This window comes from Sinocyclocheilus rhinocerous, unplaced genomic scaffold (assembly GCF_001515625.1).
Source record: "Sinocyclocheilus rhinocerous isolate Xijiao unplaced genomic scaffold, SAMN03320098_v1.1 scaffold1880, whole genome shotgun sequence".
Taxonomy (NCBI): domain Eukaryota; kingdom Metazoa; phylum Chordata; class Actinopteri; order Cypriniformes; family Cyprinidae; genus Sinocyclocheilus; species Sinocyclocheilus rhinocerous.
This window is the reverse complement of record NW_015635022.1, coordinates 654,909-668,941: the sequence shown is the minus strand read 5'-3', so window position 1 is coordinate 668,941 and position 14,033 is coordinate 654,909. Positions and strand designations below refer to the sequence as shown.

General features: G+C 37.6%; 1 protein-coding gene and 1 long non-coding RNA gene across 2 annotated transcripts in view; one reads left to right on the top strand and one right to left on the bottom strand.

The window, feature by feature from the left end:
• Positions 1–3,752, bottom strand: part of LOC107746069 (uncharacterized) — an 11,956-nt gene extending 8,204 nt beyond the window's left edge. Inside the window, exon 1 of the long non-coding RNA XR_001640652.1 lies at positions 3,743–3,752. This is a non-coding gene — a long non-coding RNA (uncharacterized LOC107746069). The remainder of the gene's footprint in view (positions 1–3,742) is intronic.
• The window catches only part of LOC107746068 (follistatin-related protein 1-like), a 17,738-nt gene extending 3,979 nt beyond the window's left edge, over positions 1–13,759 (top strand). Inside the window, exons 3-11 of the mRNA XM_016560124.1 lie at positions 4,021–4,122; positions 5,166–5,295; positions 5,574–5,606; positions 5,975–6,105; positions 6,220–6,341; positions 8,706–8,818; positions 8,931–9,041; positions 9,185–9,285; positions 13,573–13,759. Of these exons, the coding sequence (XP_016415610.1) occupies positions 4,021–4,122; positions 5,166–5,295; positions 5,574–5,606; positions 5,975–6,105; positions 6,220–6,341; positions 8,706–8,818; positions 8,931–9,041; positions 9,185–9,285; positions 13,573–13,617 (888 nt within the window). The 3' untranslated portion in view covers positions 13,618–13,759. The remainder of the gene's footprint in view (positions 1–4,020; positions 4,123–5,165; positions 5,296–5,573; positions 5,607–5,974; positions 6,106–6,219; positions 6,342–8,705; positions 8,819–8,930; positions 9,042–9,184; positions 9,286–13,572) is intronic.
• Positions 13,760–14,033: the final 274 nt, after the last annotated feature.

Genomic DNA, 14,033 nt, shown 5'->3' with positions numbered 1-14,033 from the left:
TGCAGTACACATAAAAAATGGTTACAAATAAAATTTGACAGTCACACGCTTGAAGGTGTACAACATGTGCTACAGTTTACTGTACATGCAGAATAGTGAAATTTTCATTATCTATTGTACTGGTACTGTATGTGTAAGTATAAAACCCCTGTAGATGATTGGCTCAGCTCTCTCATCTCTCCGTTGTTAGGATGCAGAGATTCTGATTGGTGTGTCATCAGTTTTGCTACCTAATGTTTAACTTACTCATTGTTAAACTTTTTGAAAAATGTGTCTTTGTTTTGAAAACTGAATTAATGGTTTGGGGGGGAAAGTGGCAACTAAAATCAGTTATATTAACAATCGAGAAAACTGCAATACGACTAGATTCTTACCTAACACTGCTAGTTTCCGTGATCGGCATCTTCTTATTGATTTCATGTTATTGTTACGGCTTATATCCATGATGAAAGTGGAGCGAGCGGTCGGAGAATCGGATCACCAAACAATTACGCGATGAATCTCAGACATATCCGGATGGGATTAGATTTCTCAGAGGACTTCTGAGTTACCTGAAAAGCAGTAATTGATTCACGAACAAATGTAAAAACAATTAGTTAGTGAACTGGGCCGCGCTTTGTGCTTTTGACTCAAAAAGATCCGGTTCATAAGAGTCATTTGTTAATGAAGCCGACTACACTGCACGTTGCCCGCGCGTGCAACCATCGTGCAGTTTATTAAATGACGTGTTTTTGCCATTATTTTGCGTTACTCTGTCATCAAGTACCACATGAAACACTGCTTACATTTATATTTTATTCTGTGATAATTCTGGGGTGGCAGGTGGGTGGCACAGCTTTTTCTTAGGGTGGCAGTTGCCACCCCGTGCCACCCGGGTAGATCCGCCCCTGGTTGTCACAGAAACTACAACAAATATGATTTCTGAATACCCATTTGCTCCAATAGCGGAAGAATAAATCCACAATATGGTTTTTATGACTTTGTTAGAAACACTCACACAGCAGCGTTAACTAGTTTTCTGTAATGCCAATTATTATAAATGTATATAACATTTTTTTTTAATTAAAATATAAAGAAATCTTTACTAGATTTTCAATGTTAATGCGGAAATGAGTCATCACAGTCTGTGCAAAGGGTCAGTTCATTTTTCACAGGAAGAGTACTCTTCAGACGTTTACCACAGACTTGTGAGTTCAGTGCTCAGCGTAACTAGAAAAGTTGAGTACTATATAATCAATAAGTATGAAAGTTTGAGAGGATAGAAATATGAATATATTGATACTGAAGCCCTGAGATTAAGCCTGAACGATGTAATAGTACAACTCAAGTTTTCAAAAATGTGTTTTGGTACTGGGAATGGAGTAAATGACTTTTTAACACGAGGCCATTTTTTATTGTTTTCAGAGCTGGCTGTGTTTTTGAGCACGCTTCTGACAAATACTGCAGATTATGCTGCAACACATACACAGGAACAAACACTGTGTTTCAGCACTTACTGAAGGGTGTTGCAATGAAACATTATTGTAGTTTTGCAAAGCAGACGCATAGCAAGCAAATCTGTTTAAAATGTATAGACCAAAAAAAAAATGTCTACCATTGACAGCGTGCCCAAATTGTCTCTAGCACATTGTCTTTGTTGCAAACTTGTAGTGTTTCATGCATGGGGTGTCAAACGTGGTTCAAATGTGGATGAGCACATATTTTTGTTTTGTTTAGAGCAGTGTTTCCTCTGTGGTTCTCGGGGTTAATGAATGTGAAATGTGTGTTCCACATGAGTGAAGGGCTGGTGTATCTAAGACTGCATCAAAACAAAAACCAGAATGAGAACAGGCAATGCTGTTAGTCTATCATATCAGTGTTTTGTTTTTTCATGGGTAGGATCACTATAGTGATTTTATTCTGACTTCTGTTCACTAATGATGTGGTGTCGTCTTACAGAGCCTGTCTACTCTAATCGCCATCAAACGATCTCAGCTGACACACTCTGGAATGTGAGAAATGTGCTGTCTGTCCTCTGGTTTTAGGTCATACGAGTACGAGTACAGGAGACCAGTATCGGCCCGATACCGTAATTATTATCAATGCTGAAAACAGTTGTGTTGCTTCATATTTCTGGTTGTGCCAGTGTTATTGTGTTCATCCGGTTAGGATGCTCATATGAATAAAGAAGACTAATTGAATATACTTCTTTCCATATTTTAGAATAACCATGCAACAATGTTGAAATATCTTAAATCAGACCTGGTCAAGAAACTTAAATACAATTTCAACTGAAAAGTACCGTGTGTGGAAACATTTGAAAAAGGTTTTTGGGTCCACTAACAGATCAAATAAATGGACCAGGCCTGCTTGCTTTTCACTTTTCTTTGTGTACATATTCTCTGGCACTCTGAGTCATAACTGGCAAACACTTTTACTCACACACACACACACACACACACTAACCACTGGAAAACTGTGACACATTCCACAAGTGAGATCATATTGTTGGCATCCAATGCACGTGCACACATTCTCATGTGTGTGCTAGAGAGAGAAGCATCTGCCAGTTCACATTAGGCTGCTCCACCCTACATGATCCTCTTAAAACATAATCCCTTTTCCTCACTTCCTTGAGGTACCATTCTATTGTGTCTCACAATCTTCCCTGTGAGAGGTTAAAGGTCACAGTTGAGGGGGTCACAGGGCACGTAGAGATGGACAGATGTCCTAAGGCTGTGTCAATATGTATCCAACTATGCATGTACAGCATCTTCCTGTACATTCTGTACACAGATGCGGTCTGTACTGAGCCAGCAAGTATGTGTATATATATATATATATATATATATATATAAAATAGTTTTTATTATATAGTTTATATAATAAAATTGTATTTATATTTTATATCATATTTATTATAGTTATTATTACAGTTTAAATATTATATCATATATTATATTATCAGTGTTCTATTTTGGTCTTTTTTTTGGTTGCACTTATAAAATAAATTAAATAACAAAATAAAATAAAATAAAGTAAAACTTTGACAGAGGTGAAAGACTGCAAAGAGGTAGCTAAAAAAGGTCTGTTGCTTAAAAACAAATGCTTTTCCTGTAGAAGGATCAGAGCACATTAGGATACACAGATGTTGCAGATGGTTTGTATGTGGGTATGTGTGTATGTATGTGTGTGTGTGTGTGTGTGTGGGGGGCGGGGGGTGCGCCATCTGTCTTGCAGTCGTGTGGTGCTGCTTTTATATGTTTGTGTTTTTCAGTGAGAGACAGCATGTGCTGGTGTATTGTCATGGTCAGACTCTTTGTTATTCACTCTCTTTATTAGATGGCAAAGGTCAACAGGTCTGGCTCCCATCTGGAGCTGTGTCAGGGAGGCTTTCACTTCAGTCTGCACCAATCAGACAGCACAACAAAAGGCCAGCACATGTCTGAAGGCCAGGGAGTGAATGAGCAAGTTCTGTTTATTTAGGTGAAAACATGGTGGACAAGAATATATAAAGTCCATTTTTGTATGACTGTGGGTCTGTGTAATTGGATCATTTGATATTTGGATGTTACCAAATAAAGAAAACAGCAACTTGATTGTCATTTATTATTGATAGATAAACAATTCTGCCTCAGGATTTTTAGACGTGAACCAGTGTGCCTAAGATATTAAGTCTGCCATCTTGTGGTTGCGTCTAAAATATGCATGCTTTACCGATTAAAATGAGATTAGTTAGTGTTTGGGGGTTTAGTATTTGGACTAGGTGAAGTATTACTTTTAAAACTAAGTAGGCCTACTAAAGAGTACTAATACGATAGGTCTTTCAGCATAAACCTGTATTATAACTATAATTTCTGAAGCGTTCCCCCCCTTCACCACTAGTTGGAGCCAAAGTACAACACGAAATTTTTTTTATTTTTTTATGTACAACACTAAATGTCACTGTCATGTCGAAAAGATCCTGGATACGCTGTTGTTTGGTATGAAAATATTGTAGGCCTACTCACATTTCTCTTTTTCTCTCTCTGTTTTGTGCAGGAGGTGAGGAGTAAAAGTAAAGTTTGTGCCAATGTGTTCTGTGGAGCTGGGAGAGAATGTGCTGTGACAGACAAAGGAGAACCAACCTGTCTGTGTATCGAGGTGAGTCATGTGTTCTGACACACATGCACTGCGACTCTTAAAATACCCACTCATACACATGTTGCCTTTCCCACCAGGGTTGCCAGATCTGCCGAAATAACAGTTGATTGCTCAATCAAAACTACAGCAGTACAAAACTATCCCAATGATCAATTAAACCAACTACCAGAACAATAAATATGCCACTCCTATGCCTAAAATACATATTGTACAGTCACTGTTATACATTACACAGAATTTAAAAGTTCAAAGGTCTTCCCTACCAGAGCCCTTACAAAAATCTCCTTACTCTGTCTCATTTCGATATTTATTTCAGTTTAATCACTGGACAAATGTACATAAATAATATAGTATACAAGCATTGCAGTCAAATATATCAAACTTTTACATTTAACGAAAAATAAATAAATAATAAAACAAATAAATAAACCTGCAGCAACAGTTTAAAAGTAGCCCAAACCAGTGACTTGGCAACCCTGTTTCCCAATTTGGGAAAACCCACATTTACTCCTTACTGTTTTGTAAACAGACTAGGTTTCAATTTTTGGTCATCAAGTGGTGACCCAACAAGTAACCTACCTAAATATTTTGATCAAAAATCAGACCAAGACCATGAACTGCAACAATACATAACATCAACACATGTCAGGAAAAACAAATACACATGTAAATATATAAACAGCAGAATTGTAATTTACCACCCTGAAACAAACACTGTATCAAATATTGTAGGCTATTGAATTGGTTCCAAAATAAATAATTGAATTGGACACAGAACTTTTTACATCAACAACAAAACATTCGGAATGAGTTTTCACCTTAGTTTTAAAAGTTTTTTTTTTTTTTTTTTTGCTATCCATGGTTAGTTGGCATATTATTATTTGCATGTAGCTTTTTTCTCCATGCTTTCATAACAGACCCGTGACTCATTTTTTTGAGTCAAGATCCACTGGCTGAGAACCGCACTGAAATAAACGACATGGATATCATGAATGTACACTTATTTCAATGTCTCTCTCTGTGTGTGTGTGTGTCTTGATCAGCAATGTAAACCCCATAAGCGTCCAGTTTGTGGCAGTAATGGGAAGACGTACCGTAATCACTGTGACCTGCATCGTGATGCCTGTCTCACCGGACTCAAAGTGCAGGTCGCCCATGATGGACATTGTGTAGGTAAGTGTGTATGTGCTCCATTTAACAGGTTTATAGTGTTTTCTTTAATACCTAATATCTAAATAGCATGGCCACCACCATAGATGCTATTAGGAAGTGTCATTGTAACATAGTAATTTAAATAATTGCAGCCATTTCCTCTCAGAAATGTCATCACAATTTGTCACATTTGAATACATAAATATGCAAGATATTTAAAGAACTTTGTAGAAAAAGCAGCTCCTGTTTTCAGTTGTTGATGAAACTCACAGACCTGGGTTCTGTCTCTTCTCATTTAGAGAAAAAAATGGAAAAAATCGCCAACACCCCAAGTGAGTAAATGCACATCTGTTAGATTGAGAACTGAACATTAAACATTCTATTAAAAATGTGGAATTATGCCTTTTTATTGTTAGAGACTACCATATAACATCCAGTACTCAAGTTTATTTACTGAGCAATTTTGTTTGGACAGAATGAAATATGTGAAATGGGACTTAAACTTATTTCAAGCAGATGAACAAGTGATTATATTTTCATTTCGTTTTATTCATATTTTTTTTCAATCATTATCTATTCAAATGGGGTCTGACTGGGCCAAAGATGCTGGTAAATATGTTATGAAAGGGTATAAAGTTATTTAGTTTACAGATGTACAGTATAATTGTAACATGCTGTGCCTGTTTGTTTGATTATTTAGTTGTTTGCTACCTTACGGACCGTAATGACTTGAGGAGGCATGTGATTGAATGGCTGCAGTCTGAGGTGGAGCCTGACGGCTGGTTTTCTAAAGGATCAAATTTCTCAGATGTCCTGCTCAAATACTTCCAGGTTTGTGTGTGTGTGTGTGTGTATTTGAACATATTGATTCATTGAACACAATGCATATGCCTTCAGATATGCCTGTGTGTCTCTGTGTGACTTATGCTGTTTGTGTTTCAACAGAACTATGATAATGGAGACGCTCAACTGGATTCAACAGAATTCTCGAAGTTCATTCAGCATAATGAGACTGCAATAAATGTCACGTCTCCTTATGCTGAAGAGGAGAACAACCGCTTACTCAGGTATAACTTTAAAAGGTTTGGGATCGGTAAGATTTTTTAATATTTTTGCAAGTCTCTTATGCTCAACATGACTGCATTTATTTGATCAAAAAAGTCAATAAAAACAATTATTAATTTGTGAAATATTATTTAAAATTCAAAATAATCGTTTTCTATTTTAATATTTTTTTAAATGTCATTTTTTTCCTGTGTTGGCAAAGCTCACAGAATCCATTACTCCAGCCTTCAGTGTCACATGATCCTTCTTTTTGCCACTTTTGGTCAATTTAAAGTGTCTTTGCTGAATAAAAGTATTGATTTATTTCCCCCCCTCCCCCCAAAAAAAAAATCTGACCCCAAACTTTTGAACTGTACATTAATGCAAAGTGTCATATAGGCAGCACACATAAGGTAAATTGCTTTTACAGTGGAAAGGTGCACCTTCATTTTAGTTTAGTTTAACAATGCATCTTTAAAAATTCTCACATGCATTCAGATATAACGTTCATAACAGGTGTCATATTTGCATACTCGATTATGTTAATAATGTCTTCTTGCCCTTGTTGGTTCGTCTCCATCTTAGTATGACACACAATCATATTTTTTATTTTTTTTAATTCATTTGACCTGCACAAATCAGATGAAAGAACTGATGAAAGCGTTTCATTTATAGATAGAGACAGTTTGCATTTGTGAGGTTTATTAACCTGAACACTGTCTTTATACTTGACACTATCTGTGTCAATACTCTTATCAGTTCTTCTTTACAGCCGCTTTTGATAATTTCTATTGGAAGATTCTGAAAATCTCTCTGATAACCGATATATCTCTGGGCTAGTCTATAAAACATAATGAGTATGACCTCACTGTCCTCTGACCGAAGCGCAAAGCAAGTCTTTCAGAATGCTTACAATTTACTCAAAGTCAAAGTCTGCTTTATTGTCAATTCTGCCACATGTACAGCACATACATACAGAGAATTGAAATTGCGTTACTCTCAAGACCCTTGGTGCATACAGTTAACACTTAACACTAACATTAGACATAATACAGATAAATACAGTTTTAAAAATATATAAAATACAACCTATACAATATACAATAAGGACATTGTAAAAAAAAACATATACTCTCACAATAAAACAAGACAAAACAAGATGCTGTTATCATATAGATGCTTGTTTTTACTTTGTGCATTCAGCATTTAGATTGCATTTTATTCTGGTCAATAAAAGTGGGCACAAAATCCATCATTTAGTAAAAATCTGATAAAGACCCAAAGAGATTTACCACTGTGACTGTTCCTGTGGTTGTCCGACCGATATGAGTTCTTCAAAAGGTCAAAGCTGATACTGATATATGAGGGTGTTCAATGGCCAATGCATACGTAATAAAGTTTGCAGACTGTAATATAAATTCAGAATTGCTTGGCTGTTTTACACAATAATTCAGTACATAGTCCATTACTGTCCAATCTGTAACACATTTTAACGTGGAAGTCCTTTTTACTTTGTAAGCTCTCTCTGTGAGATATTGCACAGGCATTGTAATGCTTTGGAATTTGAATTGAATTAGGATTGAATGTAGAACACTTAACAGAGAGGAAAATGAATTGGAGTGAATGATTTTGTGAACGATCAAATCCTATTTAGTGGCTAGAAAGCATACATGCTATCTGATTGCAAACTTCCTTCTTTTTTGGTGAAATGTACACTTTTATTCAGCGAGGAATGGATGCATAAAATTGATCAAAAGTGACAGTAAAGACATTTATAATGTTAGAAAAGATTTTCAATTCAAATAAATGCTGCTATACTTTGTATTCATCAAAGAATCAAAGTATGACAGTTTCTGCGAAAATATTAAGCAGCATAACTCCTTTCAACATTGATAGAAATAATATAAATATTTTTTGAGCAGAAAATCAGCATATTAAAATGATTTGTGAAGGATCATGTGACACTGAAGACTGGAGTAATTTAAATACTTTGTATTTAAAATAAAAAACTGTTATTTTAACTGTTAACATTATTGTTTTCACTGTATTTTCTAATAATTATGGTGAGCATAAAATACTATTTTCAAAAATATTTAAAAATCTTACCGATCTCAAACTTTTGAAAGGTAGTGTGCTGTATGGTGGACATTCTTTAATGTCCTTTACCAGCTTGAGAACCACAGAGATGGAGACAAAGAGTCATTATGTAAAACTGAAATAGTGCTGAGAATTTACTTTTAAATAGTAATGACTTCTTCCAGTAGTAGCAGTCTTGGATGATTGTGTCCATGAAAATTATTTTGATGTTAACAGAATGTTATAAGAAATATATTGCACTAAAAAATGCAATAAAATATTAAAAGCAGTGTTGACTGTTTGTTCTGCAGGAGTCTGTGTGTAGATGCCCTCATTGAGCTGTCTGATGAGAATGCTGACTGGAAACTGAGCTTTGATGAGTTCCTCAACTGCCTCAGGCCTGGATTCAACCCTCCAGAGAAGAGTAAGATTTACAACCACTCAATCCAATTTCTAGTATGATACATCAACAGACCAATGTATGAACAAATAACCTGCAAGATATGTGTGTATTGAGTGCTGTTACATGTTTTTAGAGTGTGCCTTAGAAGACGAGACATATGAGGATGGTGCTGAGACTCAGATGGAATGTAACCGCTGTGTTTGTGCCTGCGGGAACTGGGTCTGCACTGCTGTTATATGTGATGGTGAGCTAAAACCTGGGATATTGCTGTTGTTTTTTTCTGCAACTGGGGTTGAGGCTGGGATTTGGACAGCAAAGCTGGATGAGATAAGATTTTTTCTGTGGAATGTGGTCTGACTTTCGTCCTCTCTCTCTCTCTCTCTACAGATTCAAATAAGTTACCTGAGCTTGAGAAACTGGAGGGAAATTATCAGGAGATGACAGAGGAGGAGTGGACTCGGCGAGTGGCCGTACTCAATAAACATCAGGTTGGGACTGAGTGTAATGTTCGAAACCCGGCCACTGAGTATTGACAAATAACATGTCCTGGGCACTACTGATTAAGAGTGATGGGATGTTGTAACAATGTTCGTAGATCGGGGAAGAAAGAGGCAGGAACCGGCAAACATTTAACCAATTTAATAACAAAAACACAAAACTGAAAATAGTGCGACAGCCCCTCACTGACGGCTGCCGCGCACAAAGAGAACCAGCCCGATCTCACGGCAACTCGTACATATTTTACAAGGTGTCTATTTCGTACGACCTCACTCGTACAAATTCATACGATTTGTGCTAAATCGTACATATTTTACGAGTTGCACAATTCGTATGAATTTGTACGAATGACCTACACCTAACCCCGCCCCTAAACCTACCCTTCACTGTGGTCTAGACAAATTACACAAAATCGTACGAGTGATGTTGTTTTAGCGTTCAGAAGGGTGCTTGTGAGCGCCCCCTTTGCGGCCGTTATGCGCCCTCGATCCGTTATGCGCTACCCGACAGTCAAAGCGGCATTACGTCACGAAAGTGCGGACTCAGAGGAAGACCGCGAGGGTTTAGGGTGCCATTTGGGACAGTGCCATATTTCGCATTTCGCGGTGTAGCAAAGTTCAAATTTGGTGAACGCTGACCTGCGAATTTGCGTCACGTGAATGCGTGAGACCAGTAGAAGTTCAAAACGTCACAAAGTGACCTCTTTCGGCACAGAAATGGAGGAATCGCTAATTTTAGCAGTGTCGCATCATCCTGTTTTATACAACACAACTTTAAAAGATCATAAAAAGAGAAGCGGCGGCAAGGGAAACAGGAGCGGATGGTACGTTTTTTTAATCATTTTATGTGATTTTTTTTATTACATGAGATTTGTATGTGTGCGTGTGTGTAGCCTACTTGATTAATTATACTTGTGACTGACTGTAATCACTTAAATAGAAAAGAATTATGACTAGTGAGGATATTTTGGCGCGAATAAAATACAACCTATACAATATACAATAAGGACATTGTAAAAAAAAACATATACTCTCACAATAAAACAAGACAAAACAAGATGCTGTTATCATATAGATGCTTGTTTTTACTTTGTGCATTCAGCATTTAGATTGCATTTTATTCTGGTCAATAAAAGTGGGCACAAAATCCATCATTTAGTAAAAATCTGATAAAGACCCAAAGAGATTTACCACTGTGACTGTTCCTGTGGTTGTCCGACCGATATGAGTTCTTCAAAAGGTCAAAGCTGATACTGATATATGAGGGTGTTCAATGGCCAATGCATACGTAATAAAGTTTGCAGACTGTAATATAAATTCAGAATTGCTTGGCTGTTTTACACAATAATTCAGTACATAGTCCATTACTGTCCAATCTGTAACACATTTTAACGTGGAAGTCCTTTTTACTTTGTAAGCTCTCTCTGTGAGATATTGCACAGGCATTGTAATGCTTTGGAATTTGAATTGAATTAGGATTGAATGTAGAACACTTAACAGAGAGGAAAATGAATTGGAGTGAATGATTTTGTGAACGATCAAATCCTATTTAGTGGCTAGAAAGCATACATGCTATCTGATTGCAAACTTCCTTCTTTTTTGGTGAAATGTACACTTTTATTCAGCGAGGAATGGATGCATAAAATTGATCAAAAGTGACAGTAAAGACATTTATAATGTTAGAAAAGATTTTCAATTCAAATAAATGCTGCTATACTTTGTATTCATCAAAGAATCAAAGTATGACAGTTTCTGCGAAAATATTAAGCAGCATAACTCCTTTCAACATTGATAGAAATAATATAAATATTTTTTGAGCAGAAAATCAGCATATTAAAATGATTTGTGAAGGATCATGTGACACTGAAGACTGGAGTAATTTAAATACTTTGTATTTAAAATAAAAAACTGTTATTTTAACTGTTAACATTACTGTTTTCACTGTATTTTCTAATAATTATGGTGAGCATAAAATACTATTTTCAAAAATATTTAAAAATCTTACCGATCTCAAACTTTTGAAAGGTAGTGTGCTGTATGGTGGACATTCTTTAATGTCCTTTACCAGCTTGAGAACCACGGAGAGGGAGACAAAGAGTCATTATGTAAAACTGAAATAGTGCTGAGAATTTACTTTTAAATAGTAATGACTTCTTCCAGTAGTAGCAGTCTTGGATGATTGTGTCCATGAAAATTATTTTGATGTTAACAGAATGTTATAAGAAATATATTGCACTAAAAAATGCAATAAAATATTAAAAGCAGTGTTGACTGTTTGTTCTGCAGGAGTCTGTGTGTAGATGCCCTCATTGAGCTGTCTGATGAGAATGCTGACTGGAAACTGAGCTTTGATGAGTTCCTCAACTGCCTCAGGCCTGGATTCAACCCTCCAGAGAAGAGTAAGATTTACAACCACTCAATCCAATTTCTAGTATGATACATCAACAGACCAATGTATGAACAAATAACCTGCAAGATATGTGTGTATTGAGTGCTGTTACATGTTTTTAGAGTGTGCCTTAGAAGACGAGACATATGAGGATGGTGCTGAGACTCAGATGGAATGTAACCGCTGTGTTTGTGCCTGCGGGAACTGGGTCTGCACTGCTGTTATATGTGATGGTGAGCTAAAACCTGGGATATTGCTGTTGTTTTTTTCTGCAACTGGGGTTGAGGCTGGGATTTGGACAGCAAAGCTGGATGAGATAAGATTTTTTCTGTGGAATGTGGTCTGACTTTCGTCCTCTCTCTCTCTCTCTCTACAGATTCAAATAAGTTACCTGAGCTTGAGAAACTGGAGGGAAATTATCAGGAGATGACAGAGGAGGAGTGGACTCGGCGAGTGGCCGTACTCAATAAACATCAGGTTGGGACTGAGTGTAATGTTCGAAACCCGGCCACTGAGTATTGACAAATAACATGTCCTGGGCACTACTGATTAAGAGTGATGGGATGTTGTAACAATGTTCGTAGATCGGGGAAGAAAGAGGCAGGAACCGGCAAACATTTAACCAATTTAATAACAAAAACACAAAACTGAAAATAGTGCGACAGCCCCTCACTGACGGCTGCCGCGCACAAAGAGAACCAGCCCGATCTCACGGCAACTCGTACATATTTTACAAGGTGTCTATTTCGTACGACCTCACTCGTACAAATTCATACGATTTGTGCTAAATCGTACATATTTTACGAGTTGCACAATTCGTATGAATTTGTACGAATGACCTACACCTAACCCCGCCCCTAAACCTACCCTTCACTGTGGTCTAGACAAATTACACAAAATCGTACGAGTGATGTTGTTTTAGCGTTCAGAAGGGTGCTTGTGAGCGCCCCCTTTGCGGCCGTTATGCGCCCTCGATCCGTTATGCGCTACCCGACAGTCAAAGCGGCATTACGTCACGAAAGTGCGGACTCAGAGGAAGACCGCGAGGGTTTAGGGTGCCATTTGGGACAGTGCCATATTTCGCATTTCGCGGTGTAGCAAAGTTCAAATTTGGTGAACGCTGACCTGCGAATTTGCGTCACGTGAATGCGTGAGACCAGTAGAAGTTCAAAACGTCACAAAGTGACCTCTTTCGGCACAGAAATGGAGGAATCGCTAATTTTAGCAGTGTCGCATCATCCTGTTTTATACAACACAACTTTAAAAGATCATAAAAAGAGAAGCGGCGGCAAGGGAAACAGGAGCGGATGGTACGTTTTTTTTATCATTTTATGTGATTTTTTTTATTACATGAGATTTGTATGTGTGCGTGTGTGTAGCCTACTTGATTAATTATACTTGTGACTGACTGTAATCACTTAAATAGAAAAGAATTATGACTAGTGAGGATATTTTGGCGCGAGATGTCATATCCTGCTCCTGCCCCTTTTCGCAGCACTGTCCGAACGAATTTCGCATGCTCAAAGTCTAATGTGACCTCGTAAAATACGTACGAACTGGTCGTGGGATAGCGTTGACAGAACCAAAACATAAATAGTCCAGGCCTAGTCCTCTCTCGTCCTTCACTGTCGTCACTCCTCCTTTTATCCTTCCAGTGCCCCTCCGTGGGACTCGAGACCGGTGAGTGCGCAGGTGTCGATCATTATCATTAACTCCACCAGCCACGCTCCGTTCCCACGACTCGCGGCCCCGCCCCACTCGTCACAGATGTGCATTTTTCTAAACATACCGTGCCAAACCTTTTCTTCCTGATGTTTTGTTTGGCTGGGTCTTCATGGACCTAAAGCAAATAAAATGTGTGACTTTTGAACTGTTTCCCCCCCTCATAGGAAACTATGGAGAAGATGAAATTGGCCAAGAGGTCTGAGGAGTAATTCAGAAGGAGGGATGAACTTTTGCCCAGATTTCAGCTTTCAGTCAGTCAGGAAAGATAAAGTTTAATTTGTTTAGTTTATTATAATAATTATTGACGTATTCAAAGGTGTGTTCTCTTCTGTTATAGTCTTTTTTTTTTATTTGTATGGGAAGAAAAAGGAAAAATTGAAATCGCATCATATGACCCCTTTAAAACAAGTAGACCTGCTGTGCTGAATGTCACCAGGTTTTCATATAAACCACTAAAACCATACGTGCAGGGTCGCATAAGACACTAATGAGACGGAACAAACTTGCATCATGTTTGGCCCCTGGATGACCAACCACTGACTGCAGGAGGCGTGAGCCGCGTGACACTTGCGCGCACTCCAGTACAGATAAAACCACCAAAGTCTTCTGTCAGGCGCGTGCAGTG